This window comes from Plasmodium berghei (assembly GCF_900002375.2).
Source record: "Plasmodium berghei ANKA genome assembly, chromosome: 11".
NCBI lineage: Eukaryota > Apicomplexa > Aconoidasida > Haemosporida > Plasmodiidae > Plasmodium > Plasmodium berghei.
In genome coordinates, this window is record NC_036169.2 from 162,333 (window position 1) to 188,626 (window position 26,294).

A 26,294-nucleotide genomic window follows, 5' to 3' on the forward strand; every position below is an offset into this window, starting at 1 on the left:
TACACCAATGCAAATATACTATGCAATATTTATATATACATATATGTCAATATATCTATTTGTACAAATCATTTATTTCATCCAATTTTTTTTTTAAATCTCCTTCATTGTTTTCTTTTTTGTACGCTCCTTGTTTTAAATTTTGAATAAACTGAAATTTTTATAAATTAAAAAAATAAAAAAAAATTTAAATTAAAAAATGCTAAGCATATACTTGCTATAGAACTAGCCACATATATAACATATTATACCTGTAGTGTCGCGGATATTTTTTTTAATTTCTTATTCTTGTTCTTTTCCAGTTCAACCAAATTCTATAACACAAAAAACACATATGCATACATAGGTGTGTATGCTATAAATATTATTACAATTTGCTAGTTCAATCACAAAAAAATTGGCATTTATATAAAGCAACATACAACTACAAATCTAAAATATGATTACATATTTAATGATATATAAATAAAAGGCTACTCGAAATTTATCTTTAGTATTGATATATTCTTTGTTCACTATATTTAATTCATTGTGCATCTCTGTAATCGAATTATTTAATTGTTCTGTATTTTTTTGGCATTCTTTTATTTGATTCCACAAATCATCAACATTTTCTGGATAAAATGGAGTTTCGAGGGTTTCTAGTAATTCGTTTATTTTTCTTTGTGACTTTTGCCTTTCAAAAAAAAAAAAAATGTGAATTTTTGGGGTAGTTTGAAGCACACATAAATATCCTTGTTTATATCATGTAATTAATCAGATCAATTATATTATCAATCTAAAATGTATGAACATATATATTTTTTTATTTTTCTTTAAAATTACTTGAATTCATAATATTTCTTCTCTTCACCCTGCATAACAATGGGTAATTCTGAAATCATCGAATTTAAATTCATTAATTTGCTTTTTTGTAAAAATCTTTCCTTTTTTAAATTTAAATAACTTAACTTATTATTCTTGTGTATATCATCAATTGTTTCTATATAGACATCGTTGTTTTTTATCATTCTTTCAGATTCTTCAATTTTTTTGTTCTCTTCTTTTTTTATTTTTTTTTTAGCATCCAGTATTCCATGAATTTCTTCATTCTTTTTGTGCATATTATCAACGTAGGTATAAAAATTCTTTTTCTTTTCATCCATTTTCAAAAAATACAGAAATGAAAAAAAAGCTAAAGTCGAAATTTTAATGTCTTTCAAACATATGTATTTGCATATATACTTATATCTCTATAATGTATATTTACATAAATGAATGTTAAATATATATACTTTTTTTCATTAATTATCGGGGAAAATATAATAATGTTTTTATCCCATTTTGTAAAAATTGCTTATTCTATATGTATAAATATGTGTGTCCAAATTATTATTTTTATTTATTATTTAATTAACTGTTAATATGTTTATTACTTTATTTCCATTTTTTTATTTTTTATTTTGTTTTTTCTCTTTTTTTTTCTTGCCGTTCATATTTTATTTTACAATTGATCTTTAGTTTCGCTCTATTTTTATCCATTTTTTGATATTTTGGCTGTTTTTTTTTGAAATAAAAATATGTACATATACAAAACAGAGCATGTTCACTTAATTATTTAAAACCAATTAAATAGTAATTTTTTTAACTTAAAAAATTGCTATTAAAACAAACAAATACACAATATAGATCATAAAAACATATTATGACCATTTTGTTTACTAAAATAATATATGAATTTGTAGAATCTTAATGTGTCTTGTAATTCCATTGAATTAACAGACAAATATATACTTACTCGGCTATGCATTATATCCCAATGCACACATATTGATAAATACATTACCCTATCCAACAAATAGCAATAAACAATTGTTAAACCATTGAAAATAACATTTTTATTCTGTTTTCCTAATTTGTTTATACAATCCTTATTTATATTCATAGAAAATTTATATGAATAAACAAAACAGCCAAATTAAACCTAGATTTAAATACTATTATTTTCACTTCCCTATGCTCTAATTATAAAGGTACTTAAATATATGATATCTAACAACATTTGATAAAAATGCATAAATAAATTATTTCGAAAATATATTAATAAAAATTTTAACGAATCTTATAGTAATAATACTATACATAATTCTTCTATGAAATAACAAATGTAATACAAAAGAGAAAAAATATTCACACACACACATATATATATATATGTAATAGCCGAAATAATAACCTCACAATAAACCCTTTTTTGTAGCTTATTCTTAAAGGATTCATTTCTCTCAAATTTAATTGATTTTTTCATATTGATTTTATAAAAGCTTGTATATTCATGATATTTTATTATTCTCATAAGAATATGCCTTTGTTAACTTATTTTTTTTAATTTATTTTTTTAATTTATTTTTTCAATTTATTTTTTTAATTAAAACTATATTGATGCCGCACCAGGCGATTGATAGCTTATTTAATTTTTTTTAACTTCTTTGCCATTTTTTTAAATAAAAAGCGGAAAGAAAAGCTGATTTTCAATTTGATAAATGATCGTGTCATTATTATATTTCTCGTATAGTTCGCTATATGCATTTTTATTCTATTCCTTTTTTTTTTTTTTAATTTTTTATAATATATAACATTTAAGATAGATGAGTGAATATTCCAAATGCCAGAATAAAATAAATATATCACATAAATTTTCTACAACTGCTGTTTTTGTTCCATTTTTTTCTCCTTTTTCACATATGTTCTAAAATAAACACATATTCCTACTAAATAAAAATATAATATCAATAATATTATAAAAAAAAAGGAAAAGACGAAGCATGAAATCATTATTTTGTAGTGTAATAAATAATAATGGTAGAAAATTAAAAATACATATTGCCATTTGTTTGTTTCTGCTGTACCTAATAAACATACCATTTTGCAAGACAAAGAAAAGGAAACATTTTAATTCAATCGATAGAAATTTGTTTGTAGATGTAAAAAAGGGATATAACTATTATTTTGATAATAAAAAAAATAATTATTTTTCAAAAAAATGCAAAAATTATCACAAAATAAAAGAAGTTAAAAATGTCAATATACAATGTAAAGAGGTGGATGAAGAAAATAAATTGCAAGGTGAGGAAAAAGAAAATAAAGAATTGTTTTCTAGCATACCTCAAATTAACCAAAAAATTGTCGACTTTTTAGAAACAAAAGGAATAAAATATATGACAAAAATACAATCAAAAAGCTTTATGCCAATATATGAAGGTAATGATATAATAGGAAGATCAGAAACGGGTTCTGGAAAAACTTTAGCATTTGCTCTCCCATTAGTTGAAAAATTATATAAAAATATGGAATCCAAAAAAAAAATAATAAAAAATAAATCAAACGAAATAAATTCTATACAGCATTTATCTGAAGGACATAAAAATGAAAATACAGATAGCATGGATAAATATCCATACATTTTGGTTTTAGAACCCACTCGAGAATTATCAAAACAAGTAGAAACTACATTTAAGGAAATTAGTCAATTCTACAATTTTAATATTATGTCTATATATGGAGGGGAGAGCTATACATATCAAGAAAATAAATTGCGAAAAGGAATCCAAATATTAACAGGCACACCTGGACGTATAATTGATCATATAGAAAAAAAAAATTTGTCATTAAAAAATATAAAATATGTTGTATTAGATGAAGCAGATGAAATGCTAAATTTAGGTTTTACACATGATATTGAAAGAATATTAAGTTATATAAATATCAAAGATGCACAAGTACTTTTATATTCTGCTACTACTCCATCATGGATTAAAGATATTAGTTCTAAATATTTAAAGAACCCGATATATATAGATGTAATAAATACTATTAATAAAACATCTAAAACTATACAACATATAGCAATAAAAACACCTTATGATATAAAAGAAAAAGCAATGCTTTTAGAAGATATTATTTTAGTAAAATCAAATGGAGGGCAAGTTATTATTTTTACTCGAACAAAATTAGAAGCTGATATTTTATGCTCAGAAGGATCATTTAATTATTTAACCTTTTCAGTTTTACATGGTAATATAGCACAATCGACTAGAGAGCATACAATGCAAAGATTTAGAAGTGGAATGTTTCAGGTATTAATTGCAACAGATATTGCAGCCAGAGGGTTAGATATATCGAATGTAGATTTAGTTATACAATGTTATCCACCAACATACCCAGCTATTTATATACATAGATCGGGAAGAACTGGAAGGGCTAATAAAAAAGGAATGTCTATTGTTTTATTTTCAAATGAAGATAAAAATGATGTAATAAAAATAGAAAAAAATTGTGGTATTAAGTTTACTACAGAATCATTACCAAATAATGAACAAGTTTTTCATTCTGTTTCTAAAATAACTTTAAAAAAAATTGAAAATGTAAACACTGAAGTTTTACCATTCTTTCATAAAAGCGCAAATGAATTAATTGAAAAATCCAATTTGTTAAATATTAATCAAATAGATTTAATATCAAGATGTCTAGCTATTATTTCAAAAAAAGAATATATAAAAAAAAGATCATTAATTAGCGGATTATCGGATACTATTACTTTAACATTTTTAAATAAAAAAAGAAAATGGAAAAATATATATGATGCTATTTATTGGATTAATAAAATATCTAATGAGTTAAATATTAATGTATTTAATAAAATTTTACAAATTAAAATAAATAATAAAGATCAAGAATTTTCTTATTTTGATCTTAATCAAAAACTAGCTGAAAGCTTAGTTCAAAATTTTAATAATATGGCAAAAATAGAAAATAAACAAACATTTGATTTATCTATTGCTCAAACTATTCCTCCTCAATCTGAATTATCTTCAGATTCGTATCGAACTAATACTTATTCACAAAAAAAAAGAAATTATTCATACAAAAAACGTCCATCTTACTACTAAACTTTGTGTGTATTTCTTTTATTTCATTTTGAAAATTCATGGAAAAAAATTATCAAAAATAAAACAACGGAATAAATAAAGGTCCTATAAATTGGTAAGACTATTATTTTATTTTATTTTTTTGGAGAAGTTTATTCATTTTGGCTAGCTGGCTATATTATAAAAATCAAAATAGTATCGATAATGATAACAAAATAGGTTTAAAAAAAAAGACCCATTTCATTATCTGTCCAACATAAGAATAATTTCACTTCATTCTGTTATATCTACACATATGCATGTTTGTTGATATATGTTTCCCATAATTTTCTACACCTGTTTATAATTTTCTTTTTCTTTATTCATTAAAATATATTTATAGATATGTGTGCATTAAATGCACATAATAGGCAAATTCTATCTCTGTTTCATTTATTTATTTAATTTTTTTTGTGAAATTATATTTTTTATAAACAATATATGTTAATATTTATCATGTTCGCAAACTATTTGAAATCTAATAAAATTATTAGATATTTATTAATTTATTCAAAGCACATATATATATTACACATTTAGTAACATATTCATAGAAATGGCAATAAAAAATGTTGCTTTATCGTCTTGTTTTTTTGTTATTTTTAACTTGCAAACACATTTATGCATTAATACAATTATATTCATTTTAAAAATTTTTTGAGATACAATATCATTTTATTACAAATATATATTGCTGTTTTTTTTTTATTAAATTTTTATTTTATAAAAACCAGTTAAAAGCACTTCAAAATGAAGATAATTTTATCACTAATTCACTATTTGTTTTTTTATCTTTTTTTCAATTTTACAAAATGTGAAAAATTTAACTTAGAAAACAAATTTCATTTTAATGATGTAAAACCACCATTAACAGGCTCGTAAGTATAGATAAAGAGCCAATGATCAAATAAATACATAATAGACATTCATATATATATTTATTATGTACATGCTTTTACATTCTTATTTATTTTCGTTTGCTAGAAAAACTAATCCTAGTGCCTTATATCCACTAATTCAGGATCTTGAGGAAGAAGAAAAGTTCGAACCAAATTTAAGCACACTATACATATATGACACTATAAATGTTGGTACATATATACGCATTGGTTTTATAAATTATATAAATAGTGCATTCACCAAATCATAATACATTCTAATTTTTATATTTTAAAGAATATATTCAGAGAATTTAGATATATATGATGAGACAAACTTTCCTAACCCTTTTGAGAGCCCGGAGAAATGTGTGCTATCTTTGGGGTAAATAAATATAAGCGTTAAGACAAAAAAAAAAAAAAATTTGTACAATTATTTTTTCATTTATATAAAACGACATCAAAAATATATTTATAGAATAAGTCACACATGGGTATGTGATCCATCAAATATTATAAAATTAGAAGATCAATTAAGCATTGAAGCTGTTCTGCTTAAAATCCGCGATACTAATTATCACAGTTGCTTATCAAATGATAATTTTTATTATCAAGTATGAAAAATATAGAAAAAATAGACTGATAATATATATGCATAAAAATATATGAAATGAAATTAAATGATGTTTTAACTAAGAAATATATTTATTTTTGTTTTTTTTTACAAATAACCTTTATTTTTTATAGAATTTTCTTTTTCTTTTATATGATTTGTTCAATTATTCTTTCATATATTAATAAGTTTGTAAATATTTTTACTTTTTTCCATTTTTACGCACCTAAGGTAGCTGTGGCTATAGTACCAGATATTTTTATAAGCAAAAATAGTTCCATTGAAAAATCCATTCAAGAATTTTCTCAAAATACATTAAGAAAATGGGGTATAGGAAATCAAAAATGCCATGACGGTATTTTGCTAGTTTACATAAAACGTTTGGGCTCATTTATTGTATCAAAAAGGGAGGGGGTTGAAGATAAATATATAAATGAAGCAGAAATAAAACATATATTTATGAATTCATATTTTGCAACAGGATCTATTAGCAAAGCGCTAATTAGTTCACTAAATTTTATTAACAAAAAACTACCCTCAAAACCACAAGGTAGGCAATGTGAAAAATAAATATCCACACAATAGATAAAAAAAAAATATGTGTGTGCATATTATACATACTAACATTATCATATATTCATTTTTTATATTCTTACATATCATTCAATAATTCACATTTTTCATAAGTTTAACATATCTTTGTCCAACATTTAACACATGTTCTGATAACCTGAATTTTTACCCTTTAATATACCATCATACCATTTTATATTTTTTATAGAACTGACCAACACGGCAAAATTGTTTTTATTATTAATTCTCCTTTATATAATATCCATTGCCATTGTATATTTAATCACTGTTGTATATAGAATAAACTAGCCATGTATGATATGTATTTTTTGCGTATTATTTTATTGTTACGTCATTATTTTACTAACTTTTGTAACTATTTTTTTTTTTTTGATTTTCCCTATTTTTACATTGCTTATTCAGTTAATATATTACTGGCTATTGTTTGGCTGTTTTTTGCTAATCAGCTCTTTTTTGTTTTTTTGTTCACACTAAATGGAATAATTATTACTTAAGAAAAACACATATATAACCATAAAGTAATATAGATATATATTTTTATATTTCCTTCTCGTAACAAACAGTTATAGAGGCACACATAAAATATATTATATATTAGTTACTTAAAAAAAAAATATTTCATGTTCATAATTTTTATTCCTATTCATATGAAATGCACATTTATATGTTATCACATTTACACCAACACAGTTAAAAAAAAAAAATAATAGTAACATAATAAACAATCCAATAAATATATACATACGTAACAGGGAAATGAGTTATTTTATTATTTTTCCATGTTTTTAATACATTATGTACATATTTGTTTAACATTTTTTGTGTGCTTGTATATGTACATTTTATATCGTATTTAGTTGCGCGTGTAAATTTTTTATTTTTATTAAAATCTATTTTTTCATAATATAAAAATAAATTCTATATATGTATGAATATCACTAATTTTCCCATATGAGAAAAACTGAATAAATATAATGTATCCATATCAATCATAGTGCCGCAGTTTCATTTAATTAGTGTTACTATTATTACAATTTTTATTTTTTATAAATCCGATTAACATATAAAATGAGAATTCAGTCCGTTTTAAATATCTTAAAATCCAGCTTAAAAAAAAGTGTGCAAATCAATGGAAAAAATAAAATAATTCAAGGAGGAATATGCACAAATACCTCAAGATGTTTTTCGTCAACCACAAATAATTTAAAAACAAAAAAAATGAACATGTTTACAGCAATCAATTCTGCTATGCACACCGTGTTTGAAAAAGACCCTAAATCAATACTATTGGGTGAGGATGTAGCATTTGGTGGTGTGTTTAGATGTTCTTTAGATTTAAGAAACAAATATGGAGATAAAAGAGTTTTTAACACGCCCTTATGTGAACAAGGTATAATTGGTTTTGCTATTGGATTAGCCGAAAATGGATATACAACTATTGCTGAAATACAATTTGGTGATTATATATTTCCAGCTTTTGATCAAATAATAAATGATGCAGCTAAATTTCGCTATAGATCAGGTAGCAGTTTTGATGTAGGAAAATTAACTATTAGATGTACATGGGGTGCAGTAGGACATGGTGGTTTATATCATTCACAAAGCCCAGAAGCATTTTTTGCTCATTCATCAGGTATTAAAATCATTATACCAAGTGATGCATATAAAGCTAAAGGATTACTACTTTCTGCAATTAAAGATCCAAACCCTTGTTTATTTTTCGAACCCAAAATACTATATAGAGCATCCGTTAATGAAGTTCCTATTGAACAATATGAATTAGAATTAGGTAAAGCAGATGTAGTAAAAGAAGGCTCTGATTTAACTATTGTCACATGGGGATCATTAGTACATAAAATGAAAAATGCAGCTGATATTTTATTAAAAAAACATAACATAGATTGTGAAGTTATCGATCTACAAACAATTATACCATGGGATGTTGAAACCGTACAAAAATCTGTTGAAAAAACTGGACGATTATTAATTACACATGAAGCACAATTGACTAATGGGTTTGGAGCAGAAATAGCAGCAAAAATACAAGAAAGATGTTTTTACAATTTAAATTCACCAATTAAAAGAGTATGTGGTTATGATACTCCATTCCCACATGTTTATGAACCATTTTATATTCCAGATGAACACAAAGTTATTTATGAGGTAAAAAAAATGATGAAAGAATAAAATTACAAAACTAATTTTTTATTATCTCGTTTTTAATCATTATACATAACAAGGAAATATAATTTTATCTACCCTTATTTGTGTAAATCACAGCTTTTTTATCTATATTTAGTAAATAGCTGAAAAATATGGGCATGTTCCATAGAAATTAGAAATAAAAAAAAAAAATAAAAAACGATAAAATATTCAGACAAATTATTTAATAAATTTATTAATATAATCGAGATCAATTCATGAAAATGATCGACGTGCAATCATTAATGCATATAGTGTTACATACATATGATCATGTTATATTTGAATTTTTTTTTTTTTTTTCATCGCCTTTAAAATTATCATGCCTACATTTATTGCATTTTTGCATTTATTACATTTTTTGCAATTTTTTTCGTTTCATTTTTTTGAAATTGGAAAATATTCACTCCGGAAAAATGGATATTACGAAAGCATTTTTTAAACAATAAACTAAAATTATTTTTTTAAATAAAAACTAATTTTTTCATAAATGGGATATGGCTAAATCGTGGTGATAACAAACAAATCATTTGTATTCGAAGGAAACAGGATCTCATGATAAAAATAGCAAAAGTAGCAAAAATAATTTAAAATCGCCTGACCATGCAATAATTTTTAATATGCCTTTTAATATATAATAGGAATATTTTGGTATAAAAAAAAAACGCAATCTGATAATCCTAGATATATATATCAATATTTATAAGTTTGCTTTTTTTATAAAGCCGAAAATTTAGGTTTTGTAAATATTGATAATGCTTCAACTTTTAATATAAATACACTTAAATATGGTTCATATAATAATTTAATTTTTTATTTACATAAAATATTATTTTTCCCACATTTTCACTCCACAAAAAAAAATAAATAAATTCATAATAAAAATAAAATCGATGAAATAAGCATAATAATGCATTCCCAACATTTTATAGCATTTGATTATTCACTCCTTTTGTATGAGTTATATGCTTTTACTATTTATATCATTATTATTATTTTTTTGTTTATACTTTTATAACTCTTTATATTATATATGAATTGACTCTATATTTTCTCAAAAGTGAGATTTACAAAAGTGAAATAAATGAAAGGAATGATGCTAAACAAAACTAGCTTCAGCTCTTAAATTGAATACATCACAACTTTCACATATTACCTGACCATCTGTTCGTTGCACAGTTTAATGTTCATTGGCAAACAAGATAAAATAAAATGGATTACAAATTACAAGTTGGTGGACAGTTAGAAATTGATTCCACATATGGACAAGGTAATGAGCTCAATGAAGAAGTGGATATAAACCAGAATAATCAAGTTCATTTACAAAATGAAAATCATGATGATTCGTCAGATTTAAAAAAAATATGTGAATTAAAAGAATTTTTTCAATTAGGCGAAAATAGAAAAAAGGTTATAAAATGTTTTAATAATTTATATTGCACAAAAGGTGATAATTTAACAAATTCATTAATTGAAATATTTTCAATAGATATTAATTCAGATACTATTTTATATATTTTACAAAAGTATATGCATATGCATGGATTATGTATACCATGTTATAAATTTACAAATGATAAAAATTCATGCGAATATAATATAAAATGTAAATGGTGCCATCATTATTCACATCTTAATAGAAGTTCAGGTTTATATCCAAATAAAATATTACATGCTAAAAATAAATGTTATGCATGTACACATTTTATTAAAGGGCGATTATGTTTATCACAAAGTGAATGTAAATTTTGTCATTCATTTGATCATTTACCAATACATTTAAAAACAAAATATTACAACATATTAAATACCCTGTATAAAAAAAAAATGAATACTAACATTATAAATAAAAATATTTTAAAAAAAATGAAAAAAAGTATGATTAAAGAAAATACTTATCATCCTACATTTTATGTTCTAGATAAAGATCTAATGAATATATTTTATGAAAATGAAAAAAATAGTAAAAACAATGAAGAAAATAATCAGAATAATTACAAACAAAACTTAAAAGAAGAACTTACTAATACTATTCCAGAAAATAATATTATATATGATCAAAATAATAAAAAAAAAAAAATTACAATACAACATACATGCAATGAATGTAACCAAAATAAAAAACCATGTTTAAATTATTTTCTTTCCTTAAAAGATTGTCAAAATAATTGTAATGATTGTCACGATGATATACATAAAAATAAATTCTCAAATTTATATTTTTTAACATATATGCATAATAATAACATTTGTAATGTTTGTCCATTTATTAATGAAGAAAGATGTAATTGTGATCAAACAACAACTTATTGCCACGATACTGATCATATATCATTTGATATAAAATTTAAGAATTCTATTAATGTTTCTTCACAATATTTACAAACACAATTTTTATATAAAAAAGAAAAAGAAGTCACTGAAATAGCTAACGAACAGGATGGATATGTCTCAAATGCAAACGATGCATCTCTTGTCGAATCTGATAATACATCTAATATAGATGCACATGATGATAATAACACCTTGGAAAAAGAAGAACCAAAAACATAACAATCGAATCAATATTAAACCAAAAAAAAACGAAACGTCTTAAATGTGATGGCCATACTTTTTTATATTTTATTAAAAATTAAATCAGTATAAGATTGTACAAATAAAAAAAAAAAAAAAATTTTAAATCATGGGCATTAGTAAGCTCACCATTCCATGCAAACCTCAAATAGGTTAAACATTTCTAAAGGGAGATGCAAATTTACTAAATGTATATGTATACAAGTTAATAAAAAAATAAGAATTAAGATATTGGAGGTGGAACTTTTGGAACAAACATAAGTGATATATTAGAACCTTCATCATATATGTAATTTTTAGAAATAGCAAACTTTCTATCTTTAGTTAAGTTGACTTTTGTTTTTTTAAGTTTGTGCATATAAGGAATATCACAAAAATGATTGCTATCCATTTCTTGAATTGTATTTAACGAGTTAGATAAGTTGTGATATTTTCTTGAATAATTGTCTGTACTATTAAAATAACATAAATATTCTTTTTCATCATATTTTTTTTCATTTCTTGTTTCATATTTTAATATAACTTCAATTTCATTTTTATTAACATGTGGTGTAACAAATGGTGAAAAAATTAAAGGAACATGAACTTTTGTTTTTTTTTTTTTTAAAAGAATAGATAATGGAATGACAGATTTGGCTATTAATAGTTCCTTATTTGAAGCAGCTTGCCCATATGTAGTTTCTAAAACATTCTTGTATTTTCCTAACTGATTTATTTGATTATTAATTAAGTCTATTTTGTTTTGTTTATTTTTTAAATACTTGCTTGCATTATAAATATTGTTTTGAATTGAATGGTTATTATCAGAAAAATCGGAATTTAAAATATTAGATGCATTTTCATCGGCTTTGTAAAAACATATTTGTATAGAAAAATTTTTTAAATAAAATTTTAAATCATAAAGATAAGCTTCATCATTATTTTTTGTAAATATAGATCTGAGTTCATTAATACTTGGCAATAATAATATTGAAGAACATTTAAAAGCGAAATAATTGTCACAAAAAAAAATAGAACTTTTTTCTTGAATTTTATTTATTATATAATTATTTTCTTCATTATTTAAGAAATATGGGAACACACCATTCTTTTTCAACAATTTGTAATTATTTAAAACGATTTGGAATGATAAAAATATATTTATCTTTTTGTTATTTATAAGAGGAAATGAATGTTTAATTCGTTTTATTTTTAGGTATATTTTATACTTACTATCTGAATTCGCACATTTTAAAATATCGAAATTTTTACCAACCTCATTATCATCATTATTAATGTAATTACTCACATTTTTCACAAGTTTACATTTTGTTTCGTATTTCGCTAAACTTTTGTTATTAATCTGCTCTCTAAAAACATCCCATTTATTTCGATCATAATTTTTTATATTATTATATTTATATAAAGATGTTTTATTTTCACAAAATAATTTATTCATGTCGTTTCTGGCTTTAATATTCGCATTCATTTTTATATCTGTTTCAATTTTATTTTCATTTTGAATGTTAACAAAGTAAGGAAACTTATTTATATTCTTCACATTCACATCATCTTTGCTTATATTTCTTGTTTGCATTTCATCTTTTATCTTTATTTCATTAAACAGTGCTTCCATTACAGTATTATTCCCACTTGTGTTTAGAATATTTTCATTTTTTGTTTTCACATCGTCTTTTTTATTATTTATTATATTTTGACTAACCAACTTTGATGTATCATCTTTTTTGAAAATAGGAGATTTTTTAATAACATTAATACAATTGTCATACATCAAAGAAAAGAAATGTCTTTGTTTTTTTTTTTTTTCATTTTTGTTTTCTTCATAAAATGAAATAATATCATTTAAAAAAAGATAAAGAAAAAAAAATTTTTTTTTTTTTTTTTCATATTGAACTAGCCATTTTTTCCAATTATGTATTATACACCAATTATTTTCATTTAATCCAATTTTTTCTTTTTTCTTTTTTATTTCAATTTCTTTTTTATATTTCGTCAAATTATTTTCATTTAATTCTTTTTTTTCTTGATTTATTTCCACAAATGAAGAAGAACTCAAATCACTACTTACATAAATATCTGAAGAAAACGATTCTCCAATTATGTTATCATATTTATTTGCACACAAATTTTCATTTTTTTCTTGTTTTTTGCTTATTTTATTTTCATATTCCTTAATTTTTGTAACTTGATTTTGAGATTTTAAAACACAATTTATAAAATAAGCAGATTGAACTATTCCAATTTCGCTAACATTAAAAACATATTTATTTATTTCGTGAGAAAAAAATTGTAAAAAATTAAAAAAATTACAAGACAACTCTTTAATTGCTAATATTAGTAATACACTTTTTAAAGAAAAATATAATGAATTATTATAATTAATAAAATTAGAAAAATATTGTTTAAAATATTCTATATAATTACTATATCTACATTTTTCCAAAGAATTTATAAATATTTCTAAATTCACAAATTTTTTATATTTTACATTTTTTATTACATCTCTAAACATTCGTTCGTAAATTGTGTTCATAAAAATATCATCATGTATTTCATCAATATAATTATTTTCATCATTTCCATTTGTAAAATACATTTTCACAAAATTTGGAATCGCCAATTTCGTTCTTTTTTTTCTTTCTTTAAATGTATTATCTTTTCTCATTTCATATTGATATGAAATATATCCCATAATATTTTTTGAACATGATTCACATATTTTCAAATCTTTATTTTCCTTACATTTATTTTGATTTATACAAGTGCAAACATCTTGATTATTGATAAAATCATTGTCTATTACATTTTTATGTAATATACTAATTTCTTTATCATTTTCATTCAAATTAGATATAAAATTCGATTCAAAAATTGGATAAAATAAACGTTCAGCACAGTAATAAATATCTTTATTTTCATGTATTATATTTTTTATTTTAAAATAATGTTCACCTAATATTATATCCTCAGAATAATAATTATAAGAAATTAAAGCTCTGATTACAATTTTACCTTCAATATATAAATTAAATATTTCAATTATTTCATTATGTTTAATTTGTATATTACATATATTTAAATATTCATTCATTATATTTATTTTAAATTTTTTTCCTTTTTTTTTGATACTCTTTATTTCTTTACTAAACGGTAAACATTTTTCTGTCTTTTGAGAATCTTTTTCAGAACAACTAGTTTTATCTAATATGTTATTTTTGTTTTTATTTTCATTTTCATTTTCTAAATTTATTAATTTTTTATTTTTCAAACATGTAGAATTATTTATAATACTTGGAGCCGACAAAGATACAAGTTTATATTCTTCATTTTCATTTTTTTTATATATTTGTACATATATAGAAATAAATACATCTTCATTTTTTCCCTTTTCTTTTTCTTTACTTTCATAAAATTTATTTTTTACAAATTTTATAAAATTAATTGGTATAATAAGATCTGTAATAGATATATTTACAAAATTTGGATGCTTCGAATTATTTTCATATTTCTTTAATTTTATTGAATCGTCTACATTATTTTCATTTTGATAGTTTTCCTCATTTTTATTATTTTTCAAATTCACATTTCTTAAAGATGACACACATTTCCCATTTTTCATTAACACATATTCCCAACTATAATTAAAAATGTCATTTTTTTTATTTTTATCTGAATTTTTTTTTATTGTCTTTTCTATATTTACTAAATCGTTTTCTTTCTTCAATATGCATGTACTTAATTTTATTTCTTGATTTGTTATCTGTTTTTCACTTTTTTTTAATGTTAAAAATCGAGGATTTATTATATTATTATTTTCATTTTCAATAGCAATTATATCATTTTTATATTTTTTGTTAATTTTTCCATGAAATGTGTCAAATTTTACAGATTTTGAAGAAGATTCTATTTTTATTTCATAATATATATCTAAATCTAGAAATAAAATGTCTTTGTTATTTCTATTATTAGATATAAAGCATAAAGTTTTATTTTCATTTTTTTTTTTATTTTTAATTACAGAAAATAATTCTAATATATGTAAAGTTGCTTCAGATATAATTTTATTTTTATATAATAATTTTAATTTTAATATATTTTTATTTTTTTCGAACAAATTTATTATATCCATTTCGTTAATTGTTGAAAATTTATGCTCAAATAAATAGTTCAGAAAAAAAACATTATTTCTTTTTTCATAATTATTTTTATTAAATAAATTATCAATAACTATTTCATTCATTCCAAAACAACATAAATAAGACAATTTAAAATTATCATTATCTATGCTATTATTCATATTTTCTTTATATTCTTCTCCATTCTTATTATTTATCAAATTGTTATATTCTAATTCAATATTTTTTGCAAATTTTCGAATTCCTGTAAATTCCCGAAGTATTATTCGAAATGTATGAACATAAAATGTGTTTGCTTCAAACACAGGAATTAATATTTTTTTCCATTTTATTTCTTTTATATTTTTTTCAAATAATTCAATTATTTTTTCTTTTGAATGTATTTTATCAAATTTGCTAATGATAGAAGGGTTGTCTAACTTAGTGAGCAAAATATTTGATTTATTTTTTTGAAAATTTTCAAAAATTTTATCTGTTTTTTCAAATGTTGAAAACTTCATTATTAATTCATCACAATCTATTCCTTTTACATATTCATTTTTAATGTTCATAAAATTTATCCACTCATAAGAAAAATTATAAAAAAAATTATAATTTGAAAATTTAACATTAATGCTTTTTTTTTCAAAAAAGGAAATAAATTCATCAACGTGAATTTCTAATTTGTTTTTTTTTTTGCTTTTTTTTTTTTTATCACATTTTAGAAATAAATTATCATATTCTTCTTTCAATATATGAATATTTATAAATACACCTTTTTTGAAATCCTGTTCCCATAATATAAAATCATCAGGGATCATATTTTCCAATTCTTCACCATTCAAATTTAATAATAATGAACATGCATTTTTCATTTCTTTTTTTTTTATATCTTTTTCTTTTACATTCTTTATACCAAAATATATCTGCTCATATTTTAAGTTTTTTTTTATTAATAAATTACTAACTTTTATAAATAATAAATATAATACCCTTTCTAATGTTAATACATTAAAACTAATATTATAATAATAACCATTATTTTCTGAGTTTCCAATATTATATTCTAGATTTGTGAATTTTCTTTTGATTTTTAAAACACTTTCTTTTTTATACATTACCATTTTATTCCGAATTTCATTTTTTTTATCATATTTTATTTCTATGCTTTTCCTTTTTTTATTTTCCTTTTTTATATTTAATTCATCATTTGAAATATTTAGACCTTTTTCCTCCTTGTTTTTTATATTTACATATCCATCTTTATCCAACACATTGCCTTGGAAAATATTGTCTTTTATTTTTTCTAAACTTTTCCTTTTTTTATCTACAATATAAATACTTTGATCATATAATAATGCTTCTTCATTATCACTATATATGTCTATTAATTGGTTATTACAATTTGATGAAAAATAATTTTCTATTTTTATTTCTTGTATACATATTTTTTCAGCAATTATTAATAAATTAGAAAAATTTATATACGCTTTTAAAATATATGGATTTAAATTTTCATCATTTCTTAAATTGTCTATACTATCTTTATAATTTTCTGTATTTAATATATTTTTCTTCTTTTCTTCATTTTCGTGAATAACACAATATTTATTTAAAGGATGAAAAAAATCGTATAATTCTGCCCAAGATAAAAATACACCATGACATGCTAATATATTTTTTAAATCAATACTGGGTATTAAATAATCTGCTTCTTGTTTCCTTATTTTAATAATATTATCATTGTTAGAAATCTCATTTTCTTCTCTGATTTCTACTCCTTTATATCTTTTCAAAGAAAATATATGTTTATTTTTTAGAAAAAAATTTAATAATTTATTTTTCAAATAGCTAGTGTAATAATCACCTTGCTTGTACATGTCTTTTAAGAAATCTTTGTAAAAAATAAAGTTATTATACAAACTTAAATGGATAGAAGTCATATCAAAAACATATGAATATTTTTTTGTAAATATATCTATATCAAATTTTGAAAATATACGATTAAAATGTTTGGATAAAATATTTATAAAAGAATTTCGTGTTTTTATATTTTGAAATAATTTATTTATATTTAACCCAGATGATATGCATTCATTAAACAGCATTCTTATATACATGTGCGCCATATAATTTACATAACTTTTATTCTTGATAATATGTCTATGCATATGTTCTTGGTCATTTTCATCTAAATCATTTAATATTAATTTGTTAAAAGACATATAATACATTGTATTTTTAATAAATATATCCATTTTTTTTTTTTTTTGATCTTTTAACGGAATTTTGTTTTCATTCTTTTCAAACTCAATGGCTAGCTCATTATCACATTCATGCAAATTTATTACATGATGTGATTTATTATTAGTGCAAAAAGATACGATATCAAATAATGTACTTTCAGAATAGTTAAATATAATTATATCATTGAAAAGTGTGATTATATAATTGTTTTGTTCTAATATATTGCATAAATTTAAAAAAAAATCATCAATTTTTATGTCTAACATTTCAAATATAGTATAAATTTTATTCCATTCTTTTAAATCGAAACTACCTGATCTGGTCATAATATTTTCGACATTATGCATAAAATAAAATTTTTTATTTGGCTTTTCGTAATTATTAAAATGGAATAACTTACGTATATAATTTGAATACACATTTTTTTTTTTATATATACTTATAATTCTTTTTAAAAAATCACAAAATAGTAATATATATGGATATACCATATATGCATATTCTTCTTTTTCAAATTGTTTTTCTTTATGACATATAAAAACTTCTTCATATAAAAATGGAAAGTCGATTATTTTTATATTGCTATAATGGTTCTCATAATTTTTATAACCCTCCATTTTTTTATTATACAATTTATTTATTTGTTTCATTGTTTTTGGATACATTTTGGTTTTCATTTTTTCTAACTGACAAAATTTCAACTTTTTTTGATAAATTATAAAGTCAGAATTGTTAAAAGAAAGTTTGATTAAATTTTTATTTTCCACTTTTGTATGCACATTATTATTTTTTGTTTTATTATGACTCATTATTTTATCACACAAAACAAATAAATAAAAATATTCCCTAATATATTTAATTATGTATTTACTTTTTATAAAATAACTTAACAGTAATTTATTTCTATTTTCTAATATATCTTCTTTATTATTCGTTAAAATAATACTAGAATCACTATCTTCATTTTTATAATTTGTATTTATTTTAATTGCTCGGCATGTATAAAATATTTCATTGTATACATCAAATAGAGATGTAGAATCATCAGGAAAATCTGCTTTTAATTTATATATATTTTTTTTTATCGCATTTAAACTTTTTTTAAAATTTGAAGAAAATGTATTTATATTTTTTTGTATTATTTCGTCAAAATTTATATCATTTTCTTTTGATTCACAATCTGTCTTAACATTTTTTATTGAAAATTTTTTCTTTTTGTTTAAGCACATACGATTCACTAAAATAATAAGTTTTAAAAAATCTTTTCTAAAAAAAATATCGTCATTTTGATGATAATTAGATAATAAATTTTTTTCTTTTAAGAGTTCAAGAAAATCATAAAATGTGTAATATTTATTTCTGTATTCATTTATATTTATGTACCTAACCTCAAATTGAAAAATTTTCAAAAAAAAAATTTTTATTAATTCTTCTCCAAACAAATATTCATTATTAGAAAAATAAAAGAAAATACTATATAAAGGAAGGAAAAAATAATCATATTTTATAAATTTTTTTACAACACTTATAGATCGTTTGTTTTTATTTTTATAAAAAGAAATAGAACAATCTTTTATTGGGCTCTGATTATTATTAGAAATTTTATTAACATCATAATGTGAAATATCTTTTATTTGTTCACATTTTTCTTCTTCTTTATAATGCATATTTAATTCTTTTCGTTTGTGTTTCACATTTTGAAGAATTCCATCAAAATTATTTTTTTTATCACAATCCAATTTATCAAATAAATTATTATCAATAACATAACAAAATTCAAAATGAATTTTATTCCAACTATTCCAATTATGTTGTATAGAATCAAAAAATATAAGTTTATTATTTATACTATAAAATGTAGACAAATCATAGGATAATAAATTGCAAAATAATAGAGGTATATAATTTTTGGAAAAATCCAAATTTAACTTTTTTATTTGTTTATAAAAATCTGTATATGAAAAAATAGGATTTTTTGAAAAAATTTGGATATTTAGATTTCTTTCTTTTAAAATTTTAAAAAAACTTTCTAATACTGATCCTGAAAATATATTTCCTACTATATTTTGATTTTCACAATATTTAGTTATAATTTTATTTATAATGCTTATATGTTTGTTTATATTATAATTTTTTATTGAAATTGATTTATTTATTTTTTTTAATCTGTTATTATAATTAAAAATGTTTTTATTTTCAAATATATTAATTTCTTTTTCATACCATCTTAATAAATTTATTCCAATGTCTATTGAAGTATATATTCCAAGCTGATCCAACATAAATAGTATGCCAAATTTTTTTTTTATTTCATCCCTATTGCTTTGTTCATAATAATTTTGCAAACATTTTGCCACATATTCAACATTAACAATTTCACTGACTATTCTACTATATAAAATTATCAAACAATTTGTTATTCCATTTTTTATATCTTTTCTATTGGTTATTTTTTCATATATTTTTTCAATTTTTTTTTTGGAAATTTTATTTTTTGTATTTCTAACAAATTCCCCTTTATAAACTTGCATTATATTTGATTCTTCATCATCATCTTTCCATTTTTGAGTTAAATCTATATCTTTAGTTTCATAATCGTTTTTATATTTTAGATTATTATGTTTGTATTCATTATTATTGCTTTTATTTTGTGAGAATTCTAGTTCAGGGTTTACAAATCCAATGTTATGTATTCTGTACATCTGTTCAGAATCTTTTTCTTTTTTATTTTTCAACTCGTTTTTTGATGAATTATCAATCAGTTTGCAATATAAATCATTGTTATTTATAATAGAAGAATATTCTCCAATTATTTTATAATCGTTTTGTTTACTTTCTAACATAGATAAAGTCAAAACTGGATTATCGCTTATATTTTCTGCTTTATCATTTCCTAAATTGTTTATATGGTTATTTATATGATTATTTTCATTTTCATTTTCATTTCCATAAGAAACATTTAGAGTATTGTCCTTGTCAGTAAATAAAACTTGTTCTTCTTTCCAAAAATCAAACTGTTTCTTTATTTCTGAATCAGATATACAATTATCATTTCCATTATGATAATTATTATGACCACATTTGTCAAACTCGCTTATAGATTCAGGTTCTACATCTCTACTTTGATATGTATATATATAATATAGACAAAGGAAAAATGTTATATTTACTTTTTCAATACCTTTTATTTCATTTATAAATACATGCATATCCGGTAATATATATTTATATTGACTATGCATAATATATTTAACAAGAAAAAATAATTCAAACGATGAAAAATTTTGATTATTATATTTATTTAAAATAAATTGTATAGAATGTAAAAAAAGTAAAGATGTACATGAACATATATTATCTTTATCTTTTAAAAATATTGATAATTTTTCGTTTGGTCTTTTATTTTGAATATTAGGTGGTATTGTCATAATTATTGTTGACATATATTTTCTTATTCGCTCAGAATAATAATTATTTTGTAACATTATTTTAAATATTTCATTTTCTAAATATTCTATAGTTATATTATTAACTTTTAAAAAATCAAAAAATCTAACTAATATATTATAACCATATAATAAATTTTTTGTTTCAATTATTCCCTTTTTTATAATTAATAAAGAAAAAAGAGAAAATTCGATTTTCCCTTTTTTTTTATCAAAAAATAATAAACACAATTCATCAAATATTAATGTGTCTACAAAAATTATACCAACTTGTTGAAAAAATAAAAAAAAATCTTTTTTAGACAAATAATTATCATCATCAATATATAAACTGTCTAAATATTCACACACATCATTTAACATCATATTTTTATTATTTTTTAAAAATAATTTATTTGATAGCTTTTCCCATTTATTATGTATTTTATATATATATTCTTCAAAATTATTTTTTAAAATATATTTTGAATTATTTTCATTAATAAAATAATTATTATTTTCTATATCGTCGATTATCATATTAACAATTTTTTCGTTCATTCCAAAAAGAAAAAGTTCATTTTTAAGACATATTTTATTTATATATATATTTTTTCCATTTTCATCATTATCAATTACCATTTTATCATTGTTTAAATTTTTTTCATCATTTTTTAAATTAGAAAAATAATCTATATCTTTATTATCATCTATTTTTTCATTATTTTTCAAAGGATAAATAGATTCACTCTCTTTTTTTTTATTTTCTAATTTTGAATTATTTTCAAAAGTTTTATTTTTTTTTAAAATACTATCAATTATTTCATTTCCATGTATATCCCTTCTAAGAATTTCTCTGTTTATTTCATAAATATCAAAATTATTTACATCATTTGTTTTTTTCAAATTTTCTGAATGTTTATTCAAACAAAATGAATAATCTTTGAGTTTTAACGGAGTTAAACAATTCGTTTTATCATTATCTACATTTGTATAATTATTTTCAAAATAATTTATACAAAAATTCATAACATTTTCATACATATTTTTTAATTCCTTAACTATCATTATTCTAAACATAAAATTTATATTATCATTATAAAATATGTAACTAAGATCAAGATTTTTTTCGATATATGTTATATTTTTATTATTCTTTAAATCTTTAACATCTGTTTTTATGATTCCTAAACACTCTCCTATTTCCTCGGGTTCTAATATGTTTTTTTCTTTCTTTGATAAATTATTCCATATTTCAAAAATAATCTCAGAAATATTTATAAGTTTTCTTTTTGAAAATAATAATATACACATTTTTTTTTCAGTATCTATACTAAAATTTTTATAAAAATATTTTTCATCTTTATATAAACGAATACAAATAGAAAGATTACCAAATGAGAAATTAGACAAATTTACAATTTTATCGATATATATATATAATATTTCTTCATCTTCTTTTTTATTATTATTAATATTTTCCTTTAGATTATCTTTATTAACTATTTCATTTTCTATATTATTTAAGATTTCCATATTTATTTCATCTTTTGCAATTATTCTATCATTTTCCTTTTCTTTTATTTCATATTTTTGCAAAATCACATTTGTATGAATATCTGTTTTTTTCACCTTTTCTGTTATTGAATCTGATAAAATGTTGTTACAATTTCCTGATTGTTTATCCTTTTTCTCATAATTATTATTTATGTTTGAAATATTTAATTTATTATAATTTACATTTTTATCATTATCTGATTTAAAACATTCTTTATTTGTATCTTCGACGCATGCATCTTTATTTTCAGTTTTCTCAAAAATACAATTGGTTAAACAATTTTGTATATTATTTTTTATTTCAAACATGTTTAAATATGTGTAAAATAAAAAAACACATTTTTTATAAATATTTTCTAAATCTGAATTATTCATGCTCATTTCTTTAATTCGAATTTTTGCGTTCGAAATATGTGCCACTGGTATTTTAGAAAAACCTAGAATTTCACAGTTATTTGGTAAAGAAAAAGGATATTCAAATAAATCTACATTTTTATTTTTTTCATTTAATATAGATTCATATATATTGCTATTTTTTATATTACTAATATTTTCCCCACATACCAAAATGGAACCATATTCGATATTTTTCAAAATTTCTTTATTAACACTAAAATATATTTCATAAAAAAAATCTATACAATCTTTATTTATCTTTTTACTTTCAACATAAAAACTATGATAAATTCGATTTCCTTTTTTTATATTTTTTTTACTTTTATCAATTTCGGTTAAATGTCTATATTTAATTTGTTCACAATTTGATTGATTCATTTTCCCCATTTGTCTTTTTCCATTTTCACAACTTTCACATTTTTCTTTGAATATGTCAGAAGTTAAACTAAAACACCGTTTTCCTTTTTTACTAATTCTCACATTTTCATATCCAATTGGAATGCAAAAACATGCATAAATTTTTTCATAATTTTTTATTTTTTGACTCAGAACATGTAAGTTTTCCATGTTATTTTCATCATTTCCAATGTATAATTTTGAAAACTTTAAAACAATCTTTTTGGGATTGTTCAATTTTTGTGTGATATACGAACATCTGTCTACTATTGTATAATTTATATTTTCTAAATTATTATTTGATATGTTATTAAAATTAAATTCTACTACAGTTTCTTTACCCTGTTTCATTACATTAATAGGTATATTGACCGTTCTTGATATTTTTTGTCTACTTTTTTCATCTTTTTCATTTTGTTCACTTTTACATTTACTAAAATACTGTGAATATATTCTTATATCATGTCCTATTATATTATGCTTATGTTCGCTACAAAAAGATAATTTGTTTTGTTCATTATATTTATTCAAATTATTTTTATCTTTTTTCACATCATTTAATAATAAATTTTGTATATTTTTTTTACTAGAAATTTTATCATTATTTATATTTTCAAAAAGTGAACACCTAGATTGATTTATATTATTTATATCACTAATTATTTCATTGATATATTTCTCATTTTGTTTTTTCAAATTTAATAAATTTATTTTTTCTTTTTCTATTATATCCTTCTTTATATTATCGCTTTTTATTTCCTTCAATTTATCAAATTTCTGTAATCTATTTCTATCATTTTTTGATAAAGAAATTAAATTTTCGAAACTTATATTTGATGCCTCAGGTTTTATATTATATTTATTATAAAATGAAAATGATAATTTATCTTTTTCAATTTTATTGTTTAATTCTGATATATTTATAATAGAACTGTTTATGTTGCACATATTATCAAAACCTATATTCTTCATTTTTTCAGCAATATCATTGTATTTATTTTGTTTCATTTCTGATTCAGTAAACAAACTGGTAGTTTTACTTTCCCAATATTCATTATCATCACTTAATAAACAGCTACTATTTATTATTAATTTTTTAGAATTATTTTTTGAATTCAAATCATGCATTTCAATATTATTATAATTTAGATGAAATAACGCTCTATCTGATTCAGAACATTCTAGGAAATCATTTTTGTGTTTTATATTTTTACAACTTTCATTATCATATATATTAGAAAGTGATGATTTATTCTGACTAAAATTTAAAATGTTTTTTATAGAATCATTAAAATTATATAATATATTTGGCATTGTTTCTATTCTTTCATTTATTAAATGATGAACTATTTCATATTCTTTTATCTCATTTTTCATAATTTTTTTATTTTTTTCTTTTAATTCGTTTATCTCATTTAATGTCTTTTTACTTTTTTCATTCCCACATGATAACATATCATATAATATGCTACTCCCAACAGATGAGCATATACTTTCATTTATTTTTTTTTCCATCATTTTAAAGACATTTTTCTTAATATATATCTGTATAAAGAAAATTTACTGTTTTTCCTTTTTAAAAAAAATATATTTCTAAATACTAAAACATAACGATAATAAGTTATTATAAAAAAAAAAAAATTATATCTCATTATTTATTCATAAAGTGTTAAACGAAATAAACAACCATACATGTGTGAAAGCACACATACATATATGTATATATATTCTGGGATATTAAATAAACTAACTTTATATATATAATTATGTGATATACAAAGTAAAAAACATTAATCACAGATACTCAAATAGTGTTTAATACACAAATGACTATATAATTGCAAACAATAAAAAATATAAATATTAAATGAATAAAATCATTATATCAAACTATAAATATGTACAAAGGAAAGGTACATAAAATATTAGTTTTTTTTATATACAAATATAGAGGAATTATATTTCAGGATTTGCAAATCGTCCAAAGAAAAGCAAACGAAACGATTAATACATGTCTGCAAACACATATTATCAGAAATAAAAATAAATTAAATATTAGTAGCTTTTCAGAATTATTTTACAACAAAAAATATTAAATAAAAAAAAAATATACCCATATATACAAAATCAAATAAATATGAACAAAATAGAAGAAATTCTAAACATTTTCAAAACGTGTAAATCATTATATATATTAAAAGTTCCAATCAAAAAAATTGAAATAAAATATATATTAAATTATTTTATATGGATATATGCAAATGCTACAATATATATACACAATACAGATATTTATATTATTGCAAAAAAAAAAAAATACAAAACTATTGTCCATCAATGAAATAAGCTAC

The 26,294-nt window shown here is 20.9% G+C and overlaps 6 protein-coding genes across 6 annotated transcripts; 4 read left to right on the forward strand and 2 right to left on the reverse strand.

Annotated features, from left to right (window-relative positions):
* Positions 1–55: 55 nt before the first annotated feature.
* PBANKA_1103900 (conserved Plasmodium protein, unknown function) lies at positions 56–1,145 on the reverse strand (the record flags this gene model as incomplete). The annotated part of the gene is made up of 4 exons (XM_034565564.1): positions 56–151; positions 252–314; positions 478–676; positions 826–1,145. 4 exons carry the CDS (start codon positions 1,143–1,145, stop codon positions 56–58), a joined length of 678 nt encoding a protein of 225 aa, XP_034422248.1.
* A 1,659-nt stretch (positions 1,146–2,804) lies between these two features.
* Positions 2,805–4,928, forward strand: PBANKA_1104000 (ATP-dependent helicase, putative; the record flags this gene model as incomplete). Its single annotated transcript, XM_034565565.1, has 1 exon — positions 2,805–4,928. One exon carries the CDS (start codon positions 2,805–2,807, stop codon positions 4,926–4,928), a length of 2,124 nt encoding a protein of 707 aa, XP_034422249.1.
* Positions 4,929–5,696: 768 nt separating this feature from the next.
* PBANKA_1104100 (MOLO1 domain-containing protein, putative) lies at positions 5,697–7,319 on the forward strand (the record flags this gene model as incomplete). The annotated part of the gene is made up of 6 exons (XM_034565566.1): positions 5,697–5,824; positions 5,931–5,987; positions 6,123–6,209; positions 6,303–6,438; positions 6,669–6,987; positions 7,219–7,319. 6 exons carry the CDS (start codon positions 5,697–5,699, stop codon positions 7,317–7,319), a joined length of 828 nt encoding a protein of 275 aa, XP_034422250.1.
* A 780-nt stretch (positions 7,320–8,099) lies between these two features.
* On the forward strand, positions 8,100–9,218 carry PBANKA_1104200 (2-oxoisovalerate dehydrogenase subunit beta, mitochondrial, putative; the record flags this gene model as incomplete). Its single annotated transcript, XM_034565567.1, has 1 exon — positions 8,100–9,218. One exon carries the CDS (start codon positions 8,100–8,102, stop codon positions 9,216–9,218), a length of 1,119 nt encoding a protein of 372 aa, XP_034422251.1.
* Positions 9,219–10,445: 1,227 nt separating this feature from the next.
* PBANKA_1104300 (centrosomal protein CEP120, putative) lies at positions 10,446–11,786 on the forward strand (the record flags this gene model as incomplete). Its single annotated transcript, XM_034565568.1, has 1 exon — positions 10,446–11,786. One exon carries the CDS (start codon positions 10,446–10,448, stop codon positions 11,784–11,786), a length of 1,341 nt encoding a protein of 446 aa, XP_034422252.1.
* Positions 11,787–12,030: 244 nt separating this feature from the next.
* PBANKA_1104400 (conserved Plasmodium protein, unknown function) lies at positions 12,031–25,461 on the reverse strand (the record flags this gene model as incomplete). Its single annotated transcript, XM_034565569.1, has 1 exon — positions 12,031–25,461. One exon carries the CDS (start codon positions 25,459–25,461, stop codon positions 12,031–12,033), a length of 13,431 nt encoding a protein of 4,476 aa, XP_034422253.1.
* Between the last annotated feature and the right edge of the window lie 833 nt (positions 25,462–26,294).